Source organism: Pteropus alecto, unplaced genomic scaffold (genome assembly GCF_000325575.1).
Source record: "Pteropus alecto unplaced genomic scaffold, ASM32557v1 scaffold86, whole genome shotgun sequence".
Classification (NCBI taxonomy): Eukaryota; Metazoa; Chordata; class Mammalia; order Chiroptera; family Pteropodidae; genus Pteropus; species Pteropus alecto.
The window spans coordinates 15,025,222-15,052,890 of record NW_006442109.1 but is presented as its reverse complement, the minus strand read 5'-3'; the positions used below and the strand labels follow the sequence as shown (position 1 = coordinate 15,052,890).

General features: G+C 32.8%; 1 protein-coding gene across 11 annotated transcripts in view; it reads left to right on the top strand.

The window, feature by feature from the left end:
- The window catches only part of RNF111 (ring finger protein 111), a 73,724-nt gene that overhangs the window by 28,286 nt on the left and 17,769 nt on the right, over window positions 1–27,669 (top strand). For 6 of the 11 annotated variants that reach the window (XM_025038813.1, XM_015596014.2, XM_015596015.2 and 3 more), the window contains exons 2-6: window positions 1,407–2,299; window positions 13,491–13,617; window positions 16,942–17,105; window positions 19,569–19,766; window positions 25,508–25,881. In XM_025038813.1, coding sequence (XP_024894581.1) covers window positions 1,426–2,299; window positions 13,491–13,617; window positions 16,942–17,105; window positions 19,569–19,766; window positions 25,508–25,881 — 1,737 coding nt within the window. In that variant the 5' untranslated portion in view covers window positions 1,407–1,425. The remainder of the gene's footprint in view (window positions 1–1,406; window positions 2,300–13,490; window positions 13,618–16,941; window positions 17,106–19,568; window positions 19,767–25,507; window positions 25,882–27,669) is intronic. The other 5 variants (XM_006920312.3, XM_006920318.3, XM_006920317.3 and 2 more) reach the window with 1 other exon arrangement.

Below are 27,669 nucleotides of genomic sequence, written 5' to 3'. Positions count from 1 at the left end.
TTGGATATAGCACTGCTTACTCTTGTAAATAATAATAATAATAGAAGATAGAGGTTTGATAGCTTTGTATAAAAATAGAATTTCATTTTTTACCATTCTAATAATAGTTATCTGTTGTAATAATAGTTATATACTAAAGTAAAGTAAGAGACCTGTGAAGTTATATATTCCTATAACTGTCATTTGTGGAGAAGGAAAAACTTTCTATTAAACATCCGTCTTTTCCTCTCCTTTCAGAAGTGGGTTAAAAGTGCATGTTAAGTACAAAACTAATCTATGATGTTAAAAGTTAGAATAGTGGTTACCATTCCTGGTGAGTGAAGTGCCTGGAAGGGGATTTCTGTAGTGCTGGTTATCTTATGTTTCTTGATCTTGGTGCTAGTTACATAGATATATTCACTTTGTTGAGAATTCGTCAAACTGTAAACTTAGAATATATGTGTCTGTATTATACTTCAATAAAAACTTAAGGTAAAAATGTTAATGTTTAATCATAGTTTGTACTAGTCAAGCTCTTCGTTCGTCACATTAACTACCTTTCAATGAATATGTTCCATTTTGAGTCAGTATATTTACTACTTTTATATTATCACTATTCTTGTATGTACATTACATTGATGTAGACGCTTTAATTCCAAGTCACCTTGTTCAGCAGTTTTAATTTCAGATATTGAATGATTTAGATACACTTAGATTAGTTGTAGGAAGTTTGATTTTATGTTCTGTGCTGCTTTAACTGAATAATATTCATCACCTCACAGTAGTGGCTTGAGTCTTCCTGTATGTAAAACTTCTGAAAGGCAGTCGTTATGCCTACTGTCTTTCAATGAGTTTAGATTCTCATTAGAAATTAAAGTAGTATGAAGGAAGAAAGAACCATGGGAAAGGGAAGCTGTATTCATACTGATTCATTATTTGTAGTAGTCCATCAAACATAGTAATCGTCTGGATGTACAGAAATATTTAATATAATTACCACTTTAAAATGTGATACTGGGTGACAGCCATTGTTGACTCATCTGAATCTTTTGACTTCTAATACTTTTATCTATTTTTATTATAGCAGTTTTTGAAGAAATCGTTTGATTTTAACCAAATATGTTATGTTGTTAAAGGTAGGAAGATACACAGTAAGATCAGTTTTTGGTTAACAGAAGTTTTCAAGTAGGCTTATGTTCTGTGATCTTTACTGTATTTCTAAAAATTGGGTATAGGTGTAGATGTAACAGAGAAAAATATTTTATAGGAATAGGAAAATGATTCATTATAGCCGTTTTGTATCCTGATGAGGAAAGGCAGTTCTGCCCTTTTACAGGGATGTTCTCTGTGAAATCTGAGAACTCTTCAATTAAATAGTATAATAAAACATATTAACAATCTTTTTAATATCTAATTGTGTCTTCTAGGCCTTCCTTAAAGTTTCCCATGTCTCAATGGACTCCTGAATATAACAAGCTGTATACTATAAAAGTGGATATGAAGAGTGAGATTCCTTCTGATGCGCCAAAGACACAGGAGAGTCTAAAAGGGATCCTCTTACATCCAGAGCCCATTGGGGCAGCCAAAAGTTTTCCTGCAGGGGTTGAGATGATTAATAGTAAAGTGGGGAATGAATTCTCTCACTTGTGTGATGATTCTCAAAAGCAAGAAAAGGACATGAATGGTAACCAACAAGAGCAAGAAAAAAGTGTTGTGAGGAAAAAACGCAAAAGCCAGCAGGCTGGCCCTTCATATATGCAAAATTGTGTTAAAGAGAACCAGGGAATATTAGGATTGAGGCAACACCTAGAAACACCAAGTGATGAAGATAATGATTCCTCTTTTAGTGATTGTCTTTCTTCTCCTTCATCTAGTCTGCATTTTGGAGATTCTGATACTGTGACTTCGGATGAGGATAAAGGAGTCTCTGTAAGACATTCCCAGGCAATTTTAAGTGCTAAAAGTAGAACTCATAGTGCACGGCCCCAAAAGTGGCCTCCGACTGAGACAGAATCCGTTTCAGGATTGTTAATGAAAAGACCCTGTTTTCATAGCAGTTCATTAAGAAGACTTCCATGCAGAAAGAGATTTGTAAAAAATAATTCCTCACAGAGGACACAGAAACAAAAAGAGAGGATATTAATGCAGAGGAAGAAACGAGAAGTGTTAGCCCGAAGAAAATATGCCTTGCTCCCCAGTTCTAGTAGTTCCAGTGAAAATGACCTCAGCAGTGAATCCTCTTCCAGCTCATCAACTGAAGGAGAAGATTTGTTTGTTTCTACCAGTGAAAACCACCAAAACAATCCAGCTGTTCCCTCAGGTAAAAATGTTTCTTAAATTGAGTAAACCGTGGAGGCTATTGTATTGTGTTTGTGCTTATTTTCTTCTACGTTTTAGTGATTTCATTGTAATTAAAAGGAATATGAAGCTCTATTGACTTTTATTTTAAGCCATATAAGTAAATTATCAGCTATATTATTAAACCATGGCTCCAGTTTTAAGATACAAATTTTAAAAATTTCTAATATTTTAAATGGAAAAATTTTAAAGTTTCTTATTCTTCTGACAATTACAAGCAGAATTTTTCTCTTTATTTGGAAAATGATTTTCACCATTTTATACATATTTTATGAGTTATTGATTTATGGTATGATTTATTTTCTGCAGTACTTATTTAGTATGTTTAACTTTTATGAGTACTTTTTCAGACAGATGTGTGATGGATTTCTTTTACATTCAACCACAGTAAGAGCAATTCTAGTCACTAAAAAAGACTGCTTAATATTATTTTTAAGTACCCTATTATTGTTTATTATTACCTTGTTATGTTCTTTATAAGTGAAAAACAGTTTCAAATATTTGAGAGGTAACCTATTCTCATAACAGAACACAAACTTTTAGTGCTGACAGTACTCAATAGATCATATGATTAATCAGCTAAAATTGAATTGATGGAGGATTAGCTCGATTGAGCTCTCCTTGTCCCCTTAATAACATTTAACTAGAATAAGTTTATGTACAGACAACCTCTGAAGTATAAGTATGTTCCATATATACCATTTTTACTGTTGTAATTTAAAAAAAGTCAGTGAAGTGAGCATTGAGGAATAAAATCTGAACTGAGAGAAAAGATTAATTTCCTGTGACAGGACAAGGAAGTAGTGGGTGATAGGAAGAACTTTTCAAAGAGCTTGCTAGTCTGCCGTGCAGATATGCCATTTCTCCCTCTCTCCTTTCTCCTTCTCTGTGGGTTCCTTCCTTTTCCAAGACTCCCTTTCCTCTTCCATTTCTATTTTTCTATAGCTCTGAAACCAGTAACTTTGTTCTTAATATCAGTCTTCGCCATGTTTAGTTCTTTTTTTAACCTAACCAAACATTGTTTTTAAAAAGAGTTCATTGAGATCACACTACAGCAACTATTTCCTGAGGTCTTCAGATGGAGGTGAGACTAGAAATTGTCTTGCTTTATTGTCACATTTCACATTTTTTCTCTGTTGGTTGGTGTTTTGGGAGAGGGATCAGCAGAGCCCAATTTCTGCTTGAAATCAATGAGGCAGGATGTTTGGTGATGTGAAGCAGAAGTTCAAAGGAGCTGATATTTGTAGGAGGCATGAGAATTAAGAGTTAACATAGGTCAGTATCACTATCAGTTTCTGGGAGGAAAAGAATTCATATATTGTCCAGTATTCAAGATAAATGCAAACTCTATAATTCATTTTTAAGTCTTGTTTGATACTTATGATGTTTTATGCATGTAGTGGTTTATTATTTTTCCTGGTAGAAATACATTATTTCATCTACATTATTTTTAAACATTATTCTTAAATGTTTGTCTCTGGGAATACAAATCCAAAAGTTGAAACTCATGATGTTTTCTGGTTTCTAGACCAGTGTTTTGTTTTAAACTAGTTTTTTCTTTAAAAATAATTATTTAATAACATTCAAATGGTATAGAATTTTAAAAGTACCAAAATAAAAAGTTAATCTCTTCTTAGATCTCAGTCTCATTACCCAGAAGTAATATTAAAAAATTGAAAGCAAATGTAAGGGTAAATAATTGAGTTTTTAAAATATCAGTATGTATAGTTGTCTTATTTTTAAAAACAGCTGCATACTATTCCCTTCATATGGCTGTGCCATAATTTATTTAACCAACTTTTGTTGATAAAGTATTTGCTACATTGAACAGCCTTGTACACACATTTTTGCATAGCTTTGCAAGCATCTCTTAAGGAGTAATTTCTAAAAATACATCAGAAGGTATATGCATTTAACAGTTTGCTAGCTATTATTACTAGAATGCCCTCCAAGGAGTTCACATCAAATTCCTGTCTCACTTAATAGTGGATGATGTCATGATGATAATAAAAATACCTAGCATTTGTTGGGCATTTACTCTGTGCTGGTAATGTTCTAAGGATTTTATGTGTATTCTCATTTAATCCTCCCAACACTCTCATGAGGTGGATTCTGTTATCACCCTAATGTTATAGATGAAACATTTGGAAAACCACTTTAGAATGATTTATATTCAAAATAGTAAAACTGAAATATTGATGGAACTTAGCTCTGTTATCAAGAAATTTCAACTTTCAAAATATTGACTTCCTTAGATTCTTAAGAGATGAGGTTTTCTTCTAGATATAATTTTAGTACTGGCTTTCTGACTCCAAGTCCAGTGTATTTTCGTGTGTGTTAGGAATTAGAGAGTTGGAATATCTCAACTGTTAAATAGATTTATCTACTAAACTTCAATAATATGACTTGTATAGATATTAGTTATTGTGGAGTTACTGAGACAATTTTTTCATACACTGTTTATCAACACGTCTTGGCTGTAGTGAACTGATGGAAAGAATGTTTTCCATGTTAGATATTTTGTTATATCCTCAAACTCTAAGGGACAAGAGTTGTAGATAATTAACTGGTTTTACCAAAACACCTAAGAATGAGTTATGTAAGTCAGTACTTCATATTGTATAACAAATTCATTTGCTGTAATCAGTAGATTTCTGAGAAGTCCCTGTTTATCTTAAATTTATTAGGGCTCTCTATTCAAGCCAGAAAGCCAAAATGATGTGCAGCTTGTGTTGTTAGACATTGAATTATTCCCAGTTGCCAGTTGAGAACTTATTCATCTTGTTTTGTTCCTGATAATATTTGCCAAGAACTTCAGATATTTTAAAATAAACTAATAGAAGTTAAGTTTGAGAGTAGAGTTAATTTTAGTGTTGTATTTGTCATCTATTCGGTGAGCCTTATCTGAACTGCTGCTTAAATTTTTATTTTGTAGTGCTAAAGCGTTTGGTTTCCCATTTAATTGTGAATATGATGAACCCCTTATTTATTAACTTTTTAATTAGTTAAGTATTTATACATTATATTTCCTTTAGATTTGAAGGAAATGCAATAGCATATATTCCCCCAAATAAGAGAGACTAAAGATATCAGTCCTGTTTTCCTTCTGAGTAGGAAGAAAAAACCTTTGGCTACCTTGAAATAAGACACTTTCAGGGCTATAGTTAAAATAGTCTTATAATGAAATTACTAATTTATTTGCATATGTAAAATGTCAAATAATGATAATTTAGAAATATTGCCTGTTAGTACCCACATTTTCTATTAATAATTACATTCACACAGTTAGTCATCTTAGACATCAGTGACATGGTAATTGCTAGAATCATTTTTTGTAATCAGTTTTCAAGAGTATATCATCCTCATCTACTTTGTGAGAGAGATAGCACTTGCTGACTCCATAAGTGATGTTATCTGTGGAAATTTTCTCAAACTAGGGATCTCATTTTACCTTATGTAAGGACTAAGAAATCTCTATTTCCTATTTTTTTAAGCCCAATAGTTGTATATTTTTATTTAAAGCTTAAAAAAATTATTCAACAGCTGTATACTCACATTTTCCAAGTGCACTCTATACTGTATTGACTTAAATGTTTTAAAAGTTTCATTAAGAATATAACCAACCCTTGTAATTGTGAATTCTTAATAGGAATTATGTCTAAATCTGTGAATTTTCTCCTTTTCCAGAACTAACATTGATAGTTATTTTTTGTTATTTTTATATGAAAATTTTCACACATAAAAATGGAATTATACTGTTGACTCCCACATATTCATAATCCACTTTCAGTTTTTGGCTTTATTTCATCTCTTGACTCTCACTCCCCCCCCCCCCCCCCGAGAATTTCAGAACAGTTTCTAGACATTGCACCGTTTAATTTGTTTTATATACTGCATATTTCCTACAAATTGTTAGTTAGATCGAAAAGCTTGGTTCAGGTTGAGTTTAGCAACATTTCCTTGGTGGTGCTGTGTACTTTAAAGTTGATTAGAGGGTTCAGATGATCCACTATAAGGTCTCCATCAACATATCATGTAATATTTTTGGCAGTTTTGATGATCTTGCCTAGATCCATTATTTCATTAGAGGTTGCAAAATGTTGACTTTCTAATTCTTTCATTCTGCTTACATTTACTAATCGAGGTTCTTCTGTAAGTAAGCAAGAGTTCTTCCTTCATTAACTAATTGGTTACTCTGAAATGCAGTCCATACAAGAAAGGCAAGATGAGTGCTTGATTTTTTACCTTTTTTTACTACTTTTCAGTGTGAATTGATATTCTAACAATATCCAAAGAGGTTTTTAATTTTAAAGTATCATCATGAACTCATAAGTTTTAACATAGTATGTTGCAGTCTTTTTCTTTTTGATGCTCAAATAGTCTAATCTTTGACCAGTGGGGAGCATATTTGAGTTGGGTCTGTGTTCTTTTTGATACCACCCCAGTAGTTTTTGATAACTTCCTTACTCTCTGAAACAAGATGGTCCAAATTCATTCTTTACATTTCCTGCCCCAAGCCTAGAAACAGCCATTTCTTTAGGTATTCCTGATTTCCTTTTATTTAGAGGCTGTTTGGAGGCTACAGACTAGAATTTAAGGTGTCCATTGCTCTACTGGATTTTCATTGCTTTTTGGCCTTTTTTTTAATGGACAAAGTGAGGAATGTAGAGATTTTAGAAAGAATTAATTAAATCATTAATTTATATGAATGTTTCTATTCAGAGTTTAGGATTAGGGTTTTTATGTAAGTTTATGTTTTGTATTTGGAGCTCCTACATTGTTCTGCACGTACTATAAATACATACACGTAAACATTTATAACTGAATGTAAATGAAAATATTTACAATTATTACTAACCTTAATTTTAATGAATATAAGATTTTTTTGTGTGATTTCTTTTTGCTCTTGACCAATTTTATGTGTGGTTATTCCATCAATTTAGTATGCATTTGGGTCCATTATTTATTTTTTTCCAAGGTGTTATTTTTTTAATGGGATTTGTTGAAAATTTTAATTTTGCCTTTTAATTATGTTAAACATTTACCTGGTTCCAAAGTCAAAACTTAAACAAGATATATTCAGTGAGGTCTAGTTTTTACCTCTGCACCCCTCTTCCTATTTTTCTCCACCATAGATGACCATTTTTATTCATTTTTTGTTTTGGTTTGTTATTCTATTTTTTTCTCTTCAAAAATATAAGCAAAAATGTATATATACTCTTATATTCCCCATCTCTTACTCAAAAAGTATCTCTTGATTTTTTTCAGTTAACATATGTATAGTTATTAGAGTAGAGAAATATTATAGAGGAATAAAAGTATATAAAGAGATATAAAGGATGTATATACTTTCATTCTTCTACTCCTTTTCATTCCTCTTTTTTTTTTTTTTTTTTACAACTTCATAGTACCTCATTGTATAGTTTGTTATACCATAGTTCAGCTATGTTCCGCTGTTCATCCTATTGATGAACAGTTTGCTGACTTTTGCTATTACAAATAGCACTGCAATGAATTGTTTTTTGTGCATGTCATTTAATATTTTTTGCCATCGTGTCTTTGGGATAGAATTCTAATGGAATTGTTGAGTCAAAGATAAATGCATATGTATTTTTTTAAAATATGACCGAATTTCTCTCTAGGGAGATCATAACCATTTTGGATGCCCACTAGCAGTGTGTGGGTGCCTGTTTTCCCAAAATCCTTCTAACAGAAGTTGTTGTCAGATATTGTTTTTTTTTTGGTCCACCTGATAGGTAAGAAATAACATGTCTGTATATTTTTTCTTTTCTTTTTTTAATGAATAATGTTGCATATCTTTTCATATGTTTAAAGGTCATTTGCATTTGTTTTCTTGTGATCATCTGTTCAAATCTTTTTGCCTGTTTTTTTTTTTTTTTTTAATCATGATTTTGGTCATTGTTCTTCTATCTTTTATAAGAAGCGTTTATATATTAGAGGTATAACTTCTGTATAATAACATTTTCACCAAATTTGTCTTTACTTTGCTATACTTTTTTACCATGCTAAAAATTTTTTTTGGTTAGTTACATTTATCAACATTTATCTTTACTATTTCTGGGTTTCAAATCATAATTAGGAAAATTTTTCCCCCACCAAATCTGTAAGGAAACTAACTCATTTTTCCCATAGCCCTTGTATTGTTTACTTTTTTTATATTTAAACCTCAGATGTTTATCTTCATGTACAGTATGAAGAAAGGATCCAGTTTTTTTTTTTATGTGACTTTACAGTTGTTCCAAAACAAATAATTAAAAATTTTATTTTCCCTGTTGACTGGAGACCTTTGTCATATGTTAAATTTCCATAGATATTTGGATCTATTTATAGAATTGTCATTCTGTTCATAGGTATGGCTATTTAGGCACTAGAAGTACACTTTTAATTATAGACTCTTGTGTATTTTCCTGATTATTCTTGCTTGTTTATTCTTCAAAATAAATTTATAATCAACACGTTTATCTGAGGATGATGGTAGTGGAGAGACACATGATGGTATTTTTATCAGGATTATTTTTGTAGGCTAAGTTAAAGTGAACTGACATCTTTAGGATTTGGGGTATTCCTACTCCAGAATATGGCATGTCTACATTTGTTGAAGTCTAGTATCTTGCAGGGAATGCTTTTTCGTTGTTGTTTTTTTTTAACAGTTTTATTGATATACAATTAACCTACCACAAAATTCATTCAGTTTAAGTGTACAGGTCAATGATTTCAGTAAATTTAGAGTTGTGCAACCATCACCCCCATACAGTTTTGGACATTTCTGTTAATCCCGATAGATCTCTGCTGTTTGTTTATAACTAGCACCAACATGTTGAGTAGCTGTAGATCTGTGATATAGTTTATTTAAAGAGTATGAGCTTTGGAATTGGAATTAAGTTTGAATTCCAAGTATTGCTGACTGTCTGATTGACAAATCATTTACACTTTCTAAGTTTAAGTTTCTTGATGGAGGTGGGCATGCAGAATATTGTGGCACAAAGTATATGCTCACAAATTGGAAGCTGTTTTTATTATTAGCATCATGCCAGACTTAGGCATAGAGGGGCCGACCAGGATAATCGATGATTACAGTGGCTAACATTGTTTATAGCTAGCTGCTACCAAGGGGATCTGTAGTGTCTTAAAAGGGAAGAGAAATAAATGTTGAGTACATGAAGAACTGTCAGAAAAGCATTGTTTTTGTTACCATTGTTACACTACCCACATTCTTTCCAGGCTGTTGCTTATTGTTTTTCTCATGCTGTTTTAAAAGGTACAGACAACATAACTAATCTTAAAGGAAATAATTAAAATCACCTACGGTCCCACAACTGTGTCTTAGCTGTACTGATATTTCTAAATGTAAAAAGACAACATGAAAATAAAATCAACTCAATAAGAAGTGGCTTGTTTTCCTGATATTTTAAAAGCTGTATTAAGGTTAACTTCCTAATTTTAGGAATGTTTTCTTTAAGTTTTGTTTTAAATAATTACCTTTCTAGAGAAAACAGATTGTAGATGCTAAATTCTTGTCTATTGTGATTATATTTAGTTACTTTTTATGTATTATGTTCAGGTTATGCTTATAAATATCCTCTTTAGAAAAATGGTGATTGTTTAAGCAATAGAATGAGTGCCTAGGTGAGTTATTTATATAACCTTTAGTTACACAATTTCTCTCTTCATAAAAAATTGTATAAATTGAATTTTAATGCATTAGCAAAGCTAGTTTTGTGTCCTTTATCATTGTTACATTTATATTTGACTTTGCTTAACAGTAAAAGATGTTAAAATTATTAAAATGTCAGGTTATCTTTTAGAGACTTTTAAAGAAATTTCATGTACACATACGTGGAAAGAAATCACTAATAAAGTTGATACATAGATGTAGCTTTTCTCCAGTGTAGAATGATAATGTCCAGTGGTGAGTCAAAATAAGGGAAGTTTTATAAAAAAAATCCATGGTGTTTTTTACACACACACACACACACACACACACACACACACACACGCACACATGCACACACACATACATACACACACACACATATATATATGGCTTTTAGTTTTAAATATATGAATCTAGGATAATATTTTAAATAGCCACTTGAGTGCTGCTATTTTGTTTTCTCTGCTTATAGGGTATATTTATGCTGTTAAAATATATACTTCAATATATTGTCTATGTGTGTAATCTTTAGAACTTAGAAACTACTTCAGAAACTTGCACATCTCATAATTTTTAAATCTTAATTTTTTCTATTGATATAATGATTTGCAAATATTCTAAAAGATAAATATAATATTATGAATTATTTAAAAAATAACTTTCTCCAAATCAGATCATCTTTCATTACCTCTATGATTTACCACTGCCTCCTTTGTTTTCCTCTTTGGCGCATCAGAGACTATGTTGTAGATCTTTGTCATGGTCCTATACCTCCTCCAATACTGGGCCGCTTCTGAAGTAGGGCAGATATTTGATATGTAGAGATGTATTAGAGATGAAATTCCAAGTTGCCAAGGAATAGGGCCTTGGGTGAAGAATTGTAGACTGCATAAATTACAGTGACAAGAAAGTTGAACCATTCGTTGTCATTGTGATAAACAAGAGTTCAGTGAGTTATATAAAAACATCAGTGATATACCTACATACTAGTAGAACATGAAGAAAGAGAGCTAATTTACAAGATCAGCGAAAAGAATAAAGTGTTTATGAATAATCTTAGTAGTAGTATATTTGGATAAAATTATATAGCTTTATGGAGAGTTACATTTATAATCAAAACCAAACCCTAGAATTTTTCTAGAGATTTATAAAAGATGGCATTAGTAGAAGATATATTTTTGGATGAGAAAAAGTATATATCATAGACATATCAGGGCTTCATCAGTGTTGCTTAATGCCAGGACAGACCAAATCTGAGGATATTTTCTTTTCCCTTGATTTTATAATCTTGAAGAATAACTAGGAAAACCTGAATCTACTAAGTATCAAAACATTTATTCTAGTCTTTTCAACAAATGGTGTTGGGAAAATTGTAGATCCACATGTAAGAAAAATGAATTTTTAGACCTTTTACATCATGTAAGACACGAAAATTAACTAAATGGATCATAGGCCTAAATTAGAAGCTAAACAATATATACAACTTCTTGAAGAAACATAGGAGAAATTCTCACTGACTTTCAGTTAAGCAGATTTTTCTTAAATATGTTACCAAAAGCATAATCCATAAAAGAAATTGTTAATTTGGACTTCATCAGCATTAAAGACTTTATGCTTCAAAAACATCATTAAGAAAATGAAAAGACCTGCTATTACTGAGAGAAAACATTTACAAATAGTATATCTGATAAAAGACTTACATTCCGAATATATAAAGAACTTGAACTCAGCAATAAAACCAAAGTTCAAGTTAAACATGGGCCAAAGATTTGAATAGACATTTCATCAAAGTGGAATGAGCAGCAAAGAGCTCAACCTGAAAAAATGCTCAACGTCATTAGTTATTATAGAAATGAAAATCAAAACCACAATGAGGTGCCACCGTATATCCTCTAGAACAACTATAATAAAAAAGGGACAATAATAATTATTGGTGAGGATTTAGAGTAACTAGAGCCCTCATTTTCCTGGTGGGAATGGAAAATCATGTAGCCACTTAGGAAAACAATTTGGCATTTCTTTAAAAAATTAAACATAAATTTACCACAATACCCAGAAATTACATTCCTAAGTATTTACCCAGGAGATATGAAAGTACATGGTGTATGAAGACTTATAGACAGATGTTTATAGCATCTTTATTTGTTAAATAGCCAAAAGCAACAAAAATCCAGATGTCCATGAACAGAAGAATGGATAAACAAATTGTAGTATATTCATATGATAGTATACTACTCAGCAATAAAAAAACAAACTATTGATACAGCATGAATAAATTGCGAAGTAAGTACACTGACAGAAGCCAGACACAAAAGTTTTATAATGTATGACTCCATTTCTGTAGAACTCTTGAAGCTACAATATGTAATGACAGAAAGCAGGTCTGTTGTTAGGATTATAGGAGGGTGATGAAACAGGGCATGTGGGGTCTTTTTAGGGTGTTGGAAATGTTCTAAAACTGGATTGGGATTATGGTTATCCTCTATAAATTTACTAAAATCAGTGAAATGTACGTGTGTGTGTGTGTGTGTGTGTGTGTGTGTGTGTTTGGGTTATTTCACTTAGCATAGTGTCCTCAAGTTTCATTCATATTGTAGCATGTGATTGTATTTCCTTTTCAAGGCTGAATAGTATTCCATTCCCTGTATATACCACATTTTGTTTAGTCATTCATTGGTGGACACTTGGGTTGCTTTCATCTCTTGGCTATAAGCATGGGTGTGTAAATATCTTTGAGACAAATGTGAATTTTAAAGTATGAAAGTTATACCTCAGAAAAACTATATTACAATTAAAATTACCCTAAATACAAGAATTTATATCAAAAGAGGTGAATAGATGGCTTCAAAATATAACCTAAAACATAAGAATATTTAAAGGAGATATCAGAATGTAATAGGGGAAAAGGAAGGATTTTTCAGTAAATGGTGTGGTAATAGCTAGTTAGCGAGGGAGGGACAGGTCTGGATTCTATTTATAATCTTATGCCATAAACAAAAGTTAGTTCTAGATGAAGTTAATAATTAAAGAAACACAATGAACCAAATATAATATGTACCCATTCTCTAAATAAGGAAAGACTGTCCATATTTAGAGTAATTTAGAAAAGAACATGTACAAAAAAATTACAGATTTTATAGCATAAAACTAAAAAGCTAATGTGTGTTTCTTAAAAGAATGTCATATCATGTAAAAATACAACCATGAAGAAAACATACAGCAAATGTAGTATCTTTAGATATTAAAGGTTAATATCTTATAGAGTGTGAATATCTTATACAAGAACTTAAATCAATATCTTTAGATATTAGTGTTAATTTTTCTATATGAGATCATACAGATTCATATGGAGACCTAAAAATTTGTAAAGGACAAACAAAAATTATAAAAGGAAATAAACGTGAAGACCTGCAGATTTAATAGAGTACTGTTTATCTCACAGATGCCCTTTAAATGTTTTTTGCTTATTTGTTTTCAGGAAATATTGATGAAGATGTTGTGGTGATAGAAGCTTCCTCCACTCCCCATGTCACTGCAAATGAAGAAATTAATGTTACCTCAACAGACAGTGAAGTGGAGATTGTAACAGTTGGAGAAAGCTATCGGTATGATCTTAATTCTTAGTTTGTATTTGAAGTTTTCAGTATAAATATTTATGTTTGAAGTTTTCAATATAAATAGTTGTTGCAGATATTTGCATTATTTCTTTATTTTTATTTATTTACTTTCAGAGTCCTAGTTTGAGTATGCATGTACCAGATTAGTAGTTTTTGAATCAGGCTGCATTAGACTCACCTGAGAGGTTATAAAATAAAGAGGTATTGTTGCCTTGATTATATCCCAGACCAGCTGAACCAGAATCTTAGGGATCAGTATTTTTTAAGCCCCCTAAGTGTATATTGCCATAGAAAAACAGTAATTTTACTTAGTGTTTTACAAAATCGAGTTTGTTTTATGATTCAGAGAATCCATGAACTCCTTTGAAATTTAGGTGAATAATTAATAACTATTTGGGATGATGCTAAATTTAAAAGTGAAGAAAAATATTCAGGAATATTGATGTTGAAGTATTCCTTTTTGTTATTATTCTACTCATTTCAAGATATCATTGATACCAGTGAAGTTTGTGCTATTCTATTAGGGAAACCTAGTATAAAACACATTTTTTGAATTTTTTTTGTTCTTCATTCAGTAATTTCATCTAAGCTGTGTACTGATAAGTGAATGAAAAAAATCCTCATTTGTTTTGATAAATAACTAGAAATGACATTGCTCTTTTGAAAATCACTTCGACCCAAAAAGAGGTAGAGAAAAACCCCAACACTATATTATACTGTATTCATCTTGTGCTTTAGGTGATTATAAACAGAGAGGCAGTAAAATGTTTCTTTGTTCCATTTGATACACCAATTAAATCTATGGATGAATCTTAATTTTGTATTGGAATGAATTTAGAAATGCATTTGCTTATTGTATTTTAATTTGTAGTGTTATCGATTAAAAAAAGATTATTTTGGAAGCATGTTACAAATGTGCTTCTTCACTAGTCACTTTCCCATTGGAGTGCTACTTCTAATGGCATGAAAGAGAGCACTCTATAATATATCCCTGTTTGTTTTAAGTTCAAAATGACTTTCCCAGACTCTGAAGAAAATTGATACTTTACAGTATGTGCCACAATTATCTTATGACTGTGCATAGTGCTTAGTGTGACACTGACTCAGTTTTTATGAGCTGCAAGGATTGCCAAAATTAAGGACCTGTTTTTCCTTGTGGACCTGGAGATCTGTCTTGTCATGGAGACAACTAATGTTTAAGCATATGCATTTACCACAGTAATGGACAATGATCTTGAAAAAGACAACACAGCGCTCAAAACCCATATCTATTTTCTTAATTGTTATCTAAGATATTAACTTTGTCACTGGTTAACTGGCTCTTAGCCCTTTCTCCTTAAGAGAGAATGCGTGTTTCAGATTCATTTGTGTCAGGATTTGACACTTGCCACCAATATTCATAGGGACCACTAAGGCCTCGTGAAACTATTCCTTATACATAAAGTTTTTTGCTGGTACTCCACTCAGCATAATATTTGAGTTTAGGACATCCTGTTAAGTTTTCACAAAAGTACTACAAAGCGGACCTGGAACATTCTGTAGATATTAACAGCTTCCCCAGAAATATTTGGTTTGTCAAGAATTTTAAATGGTGATCTCTGTTCTCATCCAAAACCATTTCATCCTGAGACAGTTGTTTACTATCATGCCTTAGTCTCTATAATTCTTCTTGGAATGAGCTGTCTTTCTTTTTTTTAACCATATTTCAAAAATTAATCTTTATAGTCCTCGTACTTCAATGTTTCAGCGTGTCTCTAAACTCTTAGGCTCTACAAACACTGATGCCATTTTCAGCCCAGTTTGTACTTTTGGGTTCATTTTTGAGTGGTCTAGCTCACACTCCTCATGATCGCATTTTAATGAATTTGGCTCACCCTTTCTAGACATGCCGACAATAAGCTTATAAGCAGTTTTACATTCAGTTTAAAACCAACTTCATAAGACTCACCTTTCTGAAACATTTATTTTTCTCCTGAAGCCTTAGGACTGCATATTCTACATATTATCCCTCTGTAACCTCAGTCATTTAAATCATTACAGTGAATCCTTAAAAAAATAATAATAAAATGTGTACCTGTAAGAAATTTAGTACAATACAATGCCATGCACATAGTTAAAAGATAATAAAAGTGTTAGGTGTTAAAAGTTTGTAAAAGCATAAAGCAACTCAAGTGGTGTTTCTTAAGGCTACCAAACTGCAGATGGTCCTTAGTTTATGATGGGGTTACATCCCGATAAACATCATAAATTGAAAATATCATAAATTGAAAATGCATATATGTAATTATACATACCAATTTTACCTCAATTAAAAAATTAAGAAAAAAAAAGAAAATGCATTTAATATACCTACTGAATATCATAGCTTAGCCTGGCCTACCTTAAATGTGCACAGAACACTTATGTTGTAGTTGGGCAGAATCATCAAACACAGTGAATACACTGTAGATCATTAGTTGTTTACCCTCATAGTAGCATGGCTAACTGGGAGCCGTGACTCACTCTCCCTGCCCAGCGTCACAAGAGAGTATCGTGCCGTGTATTGTTAACCTGGAAAAGATCAAAATTCACAATAGGGTTTCTACTGAATGCATGTTGCTTTCAAACCATTGTAAAATCAAAAAATCCTAAGTCAAACCATTAAGTTGGAGACCGTCTATAATAAATTAGCTGCAACTATCTTTACTTTTTCTGATCCCAGACAATTTCTCTGATGCCTTGAATCTCTGTTACATCAGAACCAGAACCAGAAGCTTAACTCTGTTACATCAGAACCAGAACCAGAAGCAAAGCCATGATTTGCAAATTCAGTCTGGACTAAACATAGAAGATTATGTGGACATTATAAAATGTTAGGGTGTTGATTTTTGTGTTCCTTTACCTATGGTGAATAATTTCAGGTATCTAAAATAAAATGTAAATAATTGGTCATAGCCCAGGTTAATATTCAAACTAACCGTTGAAAAGAGAGCAGCATTTTTGAAACAGAATCCTGTATTTTACACCAATGATTGGTTTAAAATGATAACATAATGATTTCTCATATTCTTAGCTCATTTGATTAGTGAACATTTGCTGAACATTTCATTTAGAAAAGGTTTACTCAGTGCCAGCCATTGTGCTAGTCATAATTTTTAATTCCATTGCCATTATTTCTTTGGAGAAGTCTTACACGAGGAACTTCACAACTTACTTTGTAAGAAAGGCTTATTATTTCTTGGGTAACTGAAAAAAATTTTTAATTTACTAATTTTTTAAAAAATTTATTAGTTTCAAGTAAATTTTACTAATTTAATATTGATATCTTTTAAGGTCTCGTTCAACCCTTGGACACTCCAGATCTCATTGGAGCCAAGGTTCAAGTTCTCATTCAAGTCGGCCACAGGAGCCACGGAACCGCAGTAGGATTTCTACTGTTATACAGCCCTTGAGGCAGAATGCAGCAGAAGTTGTGGACCTTACTGTTGATGAAGATGGTAAGATAGAGTAGTAATAGTGTAGAATTATGAAGACAGTTTGATAAAATGAAACATCTTACTATGTTATAAACTCCTACTACTGTTTAATGGTAATATTTTATTTAACTACAGGGAAATTGTCAGATTTTCTAATCTTATTTATCAATTGATACAGTAAGCTTGGTTATTATATAGTAAAATCTTTTCTGGTTATTTTATTGCTTGGTAGTTATTTTCTTAGGAAAAAAATATTTTTTACAAGCGATAGTTTGATTAATCCTCACCTGTTACTTTCATTTATAATATTATTGTCATACTTTAACTTTGCTATGAAAAGTAGAAATGGCACTTTTTTAATACAGACAACAGAAAAGTAATATAACTGAATATAAATGGTTAATAGTGGTTATTTGAAATGTGGAATTTACTTTTAAAGGTATGTTATTCTCCAATATTAGGGTGCCTTTTGTGCTGCTTAATTTTAGTGTTTCGTTTTGGCTTACAACCACCCAAGTAACTGAGGGAACAAAGCTAGAGTTGGAAAACAAATTAGGGAAAGTGGTAGTATGGGTGAATATATGAATACATATGTGAATTTTTTCACATACTGAGAATTATCCTCAGGTGTTATTGGTTACATCTTAGAAGGAAACAATCAGTCATAATTTCCTTTAAGGAAGGGTAGTCAAACATACATGAATGACTATCTTTCAGAGTTAGGTATAAATTCGAGAAAAGTTACATTAGGTAGGTAGAAAAAGTTAGAGGCTTTGTGCAGTCAGCTCTTAATATGGGCTGTTTGCAGTTTGGATGGTTATAACTTTCAGAGTACCAATACTTTGGAGTTAGATGTTTATGAATCACTGGTTTATTCCTACTCTCTGCATGTCATTCAACAGTGTCTTGATTTTTATTTTGAAGCACTATAAATTATCTGTAAAACAGTAGTTAATAGGGATTAATTAAAAAATGTTTGGAATTAATTAAATATAAGATGACTATTTTGATACTTTATGTGTGTTTTTCCATGTGACACCTGTTAGCCAATAAGTAGAAAGTTACAGAGTATCCTTTTAACCCATTAGAATTAGTTCAACCAGAAAACTTTTACTAGGTTAAAAGTATTCCAGTGATCAGTAGATGCCTCATTCTCCCCACTAGTTTCTTTCAGTGGAAAGCTTCTATCTTATTAAAAATAAACTCTAAACCACTGGTCTGTCTTAACTGGTGGTCATTTTGTGCCCCTGGAGACATTTAGCAATATCTACAGACATTTTTGCATCTCACAGTTGTGGGGAGAGTGCTACTAACATTTGTTGGGCAGAGGCCAGTGATGGATGCTAAACATCCTACAATGCATAGGACAGTCCACCCACTACCCTCCACTTCCATCCCCAACAAAGAATTTTATAGCCAAATTGTTAGTACTGCCAAGATTAAGAAACTGAAATAAACTATTTGCAAATAAACTGAGATTCCTCCCTTTCCTTTTTACGTGTAAGCAAATATATTTGTTTGAGCATCCAAAGTACAGTTGTCCCGGGTTACTATTTGTATTTCAGGAATCAGCCTGCCATACTGCATTGTATAGATTAGTTTGTCCTCTCATTCTACATCACATTAAGAGAGTCCCTTTTTTTCAGATTTAATTGTTGTCGTAATGCTTTGGACAGATTTTATTCCTAGTCTCAATTTTTAAACAATTATTTTATAGTCAGAGTCTAAAGTATAACTTATTTCATAAGTTACGGTCTGCCTGAAATTTGCATTATACTATAAGATTTTAAATTTTATTAGGACTGCTGAATATTTATTAATATATTTTGCGAATATATTAATATTTGCAAAAAACTTTTTGGAAAACACAAAAAGGCATGTAAAAAGATTAAAACATTAAATATCAGATAATTTTTATTAAGTGATTACTATATGTAAAGCATCATACAAAATGCTTTCTGTGAAGAAAATTCTGTACTTTCCTAGTTCTACAGATGAGGAAATGAGAGTACTTGAGTAACTTAATCCGGGTTCATACTGTCAGTGGTGAAATCAAAATTACTTTCCAAGCATCTAACTCTAGAACCCATACAGTACCAAAGAAGTACAGTTTGTAAAACTGTTTTGACCACCTGTAACAATGTGCATGAACCTAGCAGAGACACTTTTACTTTCTTTTTGTCTTTGTGATAGATCAGAAAACTTACATAGTCATTATCCAAAAAACTGTTAATCACCTGAATTACTGGAATATGCATATATATGTGTTGGATTTTTTAAAATGTAATAATCATGTGTTGGTAACGTTATTTTAATGTTGCAGTTTAGCTTTAGGAAAGCTTTTTAAACTAAATATTCTACTTATTAGAGAGTTCACATTTTTAAAGTTTGCTTTTATAATTATTCTAAAAATGTTAGCTTGGATTAAAATATAATCCATTACCTAATTTTCAAAATGTTAAATAAACATTTTGTATTTTATAGAACCTACTGTAGTACCAACCACTTCTGCAAGAATGGAATCACAAACCACAAGCGCTTCCATTAACAATTCAAATCCATCTACCTCTGAGCAGGCCTCTGATACCGCTTCAGCTGTCACTAGTAGCCAACCATCCACAGTGTCAGAGACTTCAGCTACTCTTACAAGCAATAGTATGACTGGTACTTCTTCTATAGGAGGTATGTAAAAAGGGGCAGTGGACTCTTTCATTATATTTGTTAGAAAAAGCATTGTCGTTTTTAAGATCTTAGCTGTATTTACCATGAGCATATTCTCAGAAATAAGCATCATATGTGAACTAAGTTGTCTCAGTTGGAATTTTACTATGACTTCACATTTGAATTTGGGTGCTGTATGTTACCAAAGCATCATTGTTCAACTGATAGAGATTAGAGAGAATTAAATGGCTGACACCAAAAATAAGAGCAACAAAAGAAAAAAAGAGATATAAATTGAACATCAAAATTTAAAACTTTAATGTGTCGAAGGACATTATCAAGAAAGTGAAGAGATTACTTACAGAATGGGAGAAAAATATTTGAACATCATATATTAGATAAGGGTCTAATATCCAGAATATGTACAGAACTTGCACAACTCAAAAACAAAAACATTTTTAAACCCTGTTTAAAAATGGACGAAGGATTTGCATAGATATTTTTCCAAAGAATATAAACAAATGACCAAGAAGCACATAAAACAACATCATTAGTTGGTGGGGAAGTGCAAATCAAAACCACAACAAAATAACACTTTACACCCAACAGTATGTCTATAATTTTTTTAAAAAGTTAGAAAATAACCAGTGTTGAGAAGAATGTGGAGAAATTAGAACTCTTATGAATAACCTGGTGGGAATGTAAAATGGTACAGCAGTTGTGGAAAACACTTGGGCAGTTCCTCAAAAAGTTAAACAGAGTTACCATGTGACCCACAATTTCACTTCTATGTAAAAGAATTGAAAACAGGGATGAGAGTTTAAAAAAGTTTGATCATGTGCATTTTCTGAATTTTTTTCATTGTTCTTTTGGTGTCATATCTAAGAAATCATCGCCTAATCCAAAGTCACACAGATTTATTCCTATGGTTTAAGAGTTTTATAGTTTTAGTCCTTAACTCAGATTATTTATTGTTTCAATTAGTAGTTATATCTCTAGTACTTTCTCCCATCATTTAATTATCTCCTGTCATGTTATCATTTAATCCTTAAAAAACATCCTCGATATTGATATTATTATTCACATCAGAAATGAAGAAATCCAGAATGTTACTTTCAAGGTCAGGAATAATCTTCGAGGCAAAATTTGAACTCTTCTCATTCACTCCTCTCTTCTGGTAGCTTTATGTACCCTTATTCTTATCTAGATTTTAGATTTTATCTAGACAGTCCCAACTTTTATTTTAAGGTAAGTCTCAAATCTCTTATTCATTCATTCGTTCATTTATTCAAGACCCTGTTTACTCAGAATTTACATTTAATCTCTTAGGTAGCAACTTTACTACCTGAATGGCCTTCTCATGATATTACTCTGACTATATTGATGACCACCTTTGAGATAGACCTCCTCGTGTTGTATTTCTCTAGACTAGGAGAACCTTATTTCAGACTAGATTGTTCCTCTCTATAAACCTGATAGAAGCACATACAGAAGCATATTCAGGCTACATTAGGGGCACTCGAAGTTCTTCTGGCTTCATTTCCTTCCAGGACTCTATAGAACATCGGTCACCTATTTTATTCACATCTTGTCCTTACTTTGCACTTTCTTATATATTTCCAGTCGTGAGTAACTCAACCTATCCTCCTTTGCTCTTATCATCAGGGTTTCTAAATAAGGCTGATAAAAGTCATAGAACCAAGCAGATTGGTGCCTCATGAATTTATGGTATCTAATCTTGGGCTTTTGGTAATAAGTTGCCATAATGTGATGTATCTCAATCAGTTCCCTTTTCTACCCCTCAATGACTATATCAAAATTCTTGTATTTTCTTCAATACTTTTATTCCTCCAGGGGAAAAATAAATAAAAGATAAATGGAGGTTCTCAAGCATGAACCTCCGTAATGTCCAACTCCTCCATAAAAACTTGCATATCTATACCTATCCTTCTCTCCTAACTCCTAGTTTCTTAAGTCCTTCTATTTCCTTCCAGTCCCTTTAGTATGCTCTACCTCTTACCCCTTCTTGTGTCCTTGACTATGCTTTAATAGTTATCTTCCCTATATCTTCAGCATCTTTACTGGTTCCATTCCCTTAGTACCTAGATAGGTACATTTGTGTTCAGTCTATGCACACTTAAGTGGATCTTCTTCACCTGAAACTCTTTCCTCTAATGTGCTTCTGACACCTTTCAAAACAAACATGATGATAAAAAAAATCTGGTAATAATTTTCTTTTCTCCCAGAACTCTGTTCTCTTCCCTTTTCTCCCTGGCCTATCTCATAACTGCAGTTGTTTTCACCTACCACCAATATGGTGATGATTTCTCATTTTGTGTTTCCAGAGCCCTCTCCTACTTTAAACCTTCATATTCAACTACCTATTGGACATCTCCTCTGGACCATTCTGCCAGTCACTTCAAAGTTGACATGTCCCAGTCAGCCCTCATCTATTTGACTTCTTGCTTTATGCATATATAATATCTTATATATTCATTTATCAACACATATTTATTGATTATATACTATGTATCAGTCACTGTTCTAGAAACTGGGAACAAAACTTAAATTTTCTGCCCAAACAGAACTAACGTTCTAGTGGATAATAATAAGTAACATCTGTTGAGGGCATAACATTGGTCAATGATTTATCTATATTAACTTGATTTTGCATAATCTGTGAGGCAGATTCTATCACTGTTCTTATTCTATAGATAAAGTAATTTCCCCAAGGTTATGTGATAGTGGAGCAAGAATTCAGACCTAGGAAGTCTGGCTTGGAGCCTGTACTCTTCCTCTATGCCAGGATTTCTCAATCTTAGCACTATTGTCTTTGGACTGGACAATTCTTTATGTGTGGGGGTGTCCTATGCATTGTAGAATATTTAGCAGCATTCTTGACCTCTACTCACTAAATACCAGTAGCACCACCTCCCTTCCAGTTGCGATAATCAAAAATGTCCCTAGGTGTTACCACGTGTTTCCTGGGAAAAAGCATTGCTCTGTACTATACTAGAACTCAGTGTTTCTGTTATAATACTGATTGATTCATATCTTAAATTGTCTCCATACTTGATGATGAGCTTTTTGAGGATCAGAGATCAGGTCTGTCTTTTCTCAGACTTAGCTGCATGCATACATGAATGCCTCTTTTCCCTTGTGAGGTTAACTTAAATTTAGCAAGTGCTTATTGAGCCACCTACCTTGTGCAGACATGTTTTTAGCTGCTAGAGATAAAACAAAGGCAGACAACATCGTAAGTTATTTTAAAGGCCAGGACTTTAATTTTCACTGTTGCATTTTCCAGTGCCTTTTGTAGATCCTTTAGTAACACTGTTATATGTAAGACTTGCCAAATGAATGAATGAATGCATGAGTACATCTCAGTAATCCTCCTAGAATTATAGTGAGAGTACTTTAACCAACTTGATTTCACTGGTCTGTGGAGTTAATTTCTCTGGTAGAGGTTTGTGATTGTCTCATTTTTAGTGGACACTGTGGGCTAATTTTAATAAAAATTAAGTGTTTTATTTACTAATCAGATATATTTGTATTTTACTTCTAACTTATGGCAGTTTTCTTTGGTCAGTAACTCTTGAACAACAGACTATTCAGTTGTCTTTACTTTGGGTTGCTACCCTGTTTGAGCAACAAAGAGCTGCTGGACTGTAGGAAAAGAGATTATTAATTTAATTGGAAGCCAAAACTGTACCCTAAGAAGTAGAGCTATAAGATCAGTCTACTTCTTCAGGCCATACTATTAGTGATCTGATTCCTTAAAGTTGTTTTCAGCCTTAAATATATTGTAGTTATTGTGCTTCCTCTTATTTCACTCTTGATTTTTGTATTTGAAATAGTCAAAGACAAAGATAAGGTGTACATTTCTTTTTGAATAGATAAGTGTCATTATCTGTCATTAGTCACAGTTCTAGCAGTCCATAGATCTCTTGCTCTTGTTACAGACTCATCTCCTGAGTCTTAGTGTTATACATAATCCTTAAATAACCAGATTTGTAAAATTAAAGCATCAGAGTTGAAAGGAACCAGGAAGGTTATTTAGTCCATCCACTGAATGGATTTAGTGTCCCATCGGTTTTCAATCTTTTTTTTTCTGAAGCAACACAATAAATGACATTCACTTGTACAACATGTTGACATGGGGGCTGAGATAAAATCCTGAAAATGTTGCAGGAATAAAGCTACTGTAATAATGAATTATTGCTACAAAAATTACAGATCAGCAACATTTGTAATTTTTTTCAATCTAAGTTCACAGACTCCTTAATTCTGTTTCTCAGGTTAGAACTTCTACAGAAGGGTTTGAGAAATTAGCCCAAATAAGCCAGACTAGGAGCTGGGAAAAAAAACAATTTACAGATACTATATTAACAGGGTTTAGATCACAGAACTTGCCCAGAAGAAAATCAGCAAAGGCAGGGTAGGACATGTATGGAAGGTCAGACCCAGGAGAATTACAAGGAGGTTTGCTGCAATCAGACTTATCAACCAGAGCCTGAAGCACCCCGACCCATGTTCATTTATGTGAGCCTATAAATTCTCTTTATTGTTTTAGCCAGTTTTGGTTGGATTTTGTATTATTTGTTAGTAGCCAGAAGATTCCTAATTGGTACATTGACCCAGAAGAGATTAGCTAGGTACTGTGAGCCAAATAGGAGCCACGGTATCCCTGGTATTGGTTACTCTAGAAATAAGGCTAGAATAGTGGTGCTTCAGATTCCTAAGGATTCTTGAGATGCCTCAGGGGTCACATAGGGGATGGGGGAGGGAAAGACAAGACTCTGGGCTCTTCATGCTTCTAATTTATATATTTTAAGCAAAAAAAATTTTTTCCATAAAAAAAAATTTTCTTTTATCTGTTTTATATAGTTTCCACATAATGTGTAGTTTGAGGAAAGGGTGCTGTTTTTTTATCTGAGTTCGAAACACTAAAATAGACCTGGGGCACTTTTGCAGTTCTGGCATGGAAGAACTTAACCTGCACAGTAACTCTGGGCATGTGGCACAAAGCATAATCAGTGCTCAGATGTTTCATACCTAGAAGATTGTCATCTTTTCTAACAACCCTACAAGGCAATTATTGCTCCACTTATTAGTTGAGAAAGAGATTAAATAACTTTCCTAAGGTCACATTGCTCAGGATTAGACAGGCTCAGGATTAGAACTCAGGCCCATCGAACACCATGCTTTCTTCCTCACTGTTCAGCACTAAATCACTAAATTATAAGACACATAATTTCTTACATATTAGAGTCTTATTATTTCTTGTACTCTATCAGGTCTGAGTTTAGAGGCACAAGGAAGGGAAAGGATGTTGGAGGTCAGTGAGATTTAGCCAGATATGCTCTCTGAGTGGGGTGGTTATGTCTTAAGAGGATAAGATTTTAAGAAGTACATAGCAGTCTGCATTATGCAGTGGTATTAGAGGTTTATGGAGCTCAGAAGAGTCTTAGCTTTGTTGCATGTAATGGAAGAACTCACATGATATTTTAGATTTTTTAAAAATGCAGTTTAAAACTAATTGTCATGACCTAGGAGATGATCTATTGTCATATTTAAACATCATAGTAAATGTGAGCCTCTTGAAGAATTTAGGCTTTCAGGAAAATTTCAGTGAAAACGCTGCTCAAAATTATGTGATATGTGAACATAACATCATCATGTTCTTATTTATAGAGATTTGAATTTACTAAACATTTCTTAATTATTTACTTACTTATACACAATGTCTATTTTCTACACAGTGATATTCGATCATTTGATTGTTCTATGCTTTTTGTTGTTGTTGTTACAAGATGACTCGAGAAGAACTGCATCTAGTGCTGTAACAGAAACTGGCCCTCCTGCAATGCCAAGGTTACCTTCCTGCTGTCCCCAGCACTCACCATGTGGAGGGTCGTCACAAAATCACCATGCATTAGGACATCCACATACAAGTTGCTTTCAGCAGCATGGCCACCATTTTCAACATCACCACCACCACCATCATACTCCCCACCCAGCTGTCCCAGTTTCTCCCTCCTATAGTGATCCTCCTACTTGCCCTGTGGAAAGACCTCCACAAGTACCAGCACCTTGTGGAGCAAATAGTAGTTCTGGTACCAGCTACCATGACCAGGTATGTGGAATTTGATGAGTTCTTCTTTCTTTCTTAAATTTTTTAAATAGTGTTTTTTTCAGGAGGAAAAAAACCCTAATGACAAATGTTATATGTTAAATAAGTTATTATTCTGTTGCCCATGTAAAAGTGGCCAAGGGTGTGGAAAATCAGAACTGATAATGTATTTTATTCTGGAATGGTTTTTGGTGTTTTTAGTTAAGTACAGATGAATCTGATCTTTGGGATTTTATTTCATGCAAAGTGTTGAAACTGCAATGTCAGTCTAATTCATGAGAAATTGGGAAGTTCTCCCTGTTTCCCCTTCTTCCTCCTATTCTGAAGCCCCCTATAATCTCCACTCATCTCTAGAAATAAACAACCTTCTCAGATGCAAACCTGTGACATAGTTTCTTAAGAGCAGATGAGATTTCTAGTTTATGGGAAATTGAAATGTCAGCAAAAAATTATAAGACAGTGAATTAGTTATTGTCAGTGAGTGCTTGAAATGTCAAATAATATTGGTGATCACATGAAGTAAATAAAGTCAAGTGTTAACATGCTATTTTAACTTTTGCTGTGTCATCTGTATATAATTGTGATGTAAACCTGGGTGCTGCATACGTTAAAAAACAACACGTGTAATTTCAAGGTAAAACTCTATGCGAGAAAAAGGGGGCTAGAAAAAAAATCAAGATGAAAATCCAGAGCAACTGCTCTTCTGTACCTCTTGCCCTTTCCTAAAGTACTTACTTCATCTTTAAATTTTGATGGTTATCTCTTCTGGATCTGACAAAAAATAAAAGGGAGGGATGTTCCCTTAAAAAAAAATAACCACTGATATCCAGAAGAAATATTAAAGGGTTTAGTAGGAAATATGATTAGAGAGATTTTAGATTATGTTTTGGTTCTGGTGACAGTTCTAAGTATTAACATCTGATCGTCTAGACTTATTTACTTGTTGGGAATGAGGAAGCAAAAGGAAAACTTTTAAGTGGACTGAATGAAAGGCCCTGCTTAAAAGCAAAAAAATTTTTTACTAGAAATTTGGGCTGAAGGGGCGGTGTTTATAGTAGGAAAATCGTGACAAAGTAGATCTGCCAACTTCTTCCATATTTATTCAAGAGCTGCCAAAAGGTGGGCCTTTCGTTCATAGAATATTGTCGTTGTTGAAATAATAAAATAAGACAGTTGATTTGAGAGATAAATTGTTTATACAACCTTTTATTTCAACCCTACTGACTTAATTAGGTAGAATCTCTTTTATAGTTCTGTTTAGTGTAAAATAAATGTAACCTATTCACCTATCTCTAAGTAGAGGTACTTGGACTGCACACAAAACTTGAGAAAAGTAAGCAGGATCAAGCATTCACTGGTGACATGGGCATGAAGGAAAACAGAGTGAGGTTTTGAAAATATGAACAGTTTGCGACTCCTGTAGACATTTGGAGGATCCTGAAATGAGGCACATGCTCATGCGATCACCTCATATAGTCTTCACTTGAGACCTATGTGGGCACAGCAGGAAGTGAGGAGTGAGAGAAACAAACTGATCTGAGAATTTGTGATTGTATAGATGTCTTATGATTGGTAGGCAGAAAAATATTGATGAGGATTAGGCCTGACAACAAAGAAGTTGCAGTAGTCATTACATCTCTAAACCTTACTACTTTGGATGCAACTTCCTCTTTTGAGAGAATGATTTAGTGTTAGGCATTACTCATAATCTATGTAATAAAGTAGTATTTGCCATTTTTGTACCATTTTGGTTACCCTTCCTTTTCCTTCTAGAATAAGAAGAATTATGAA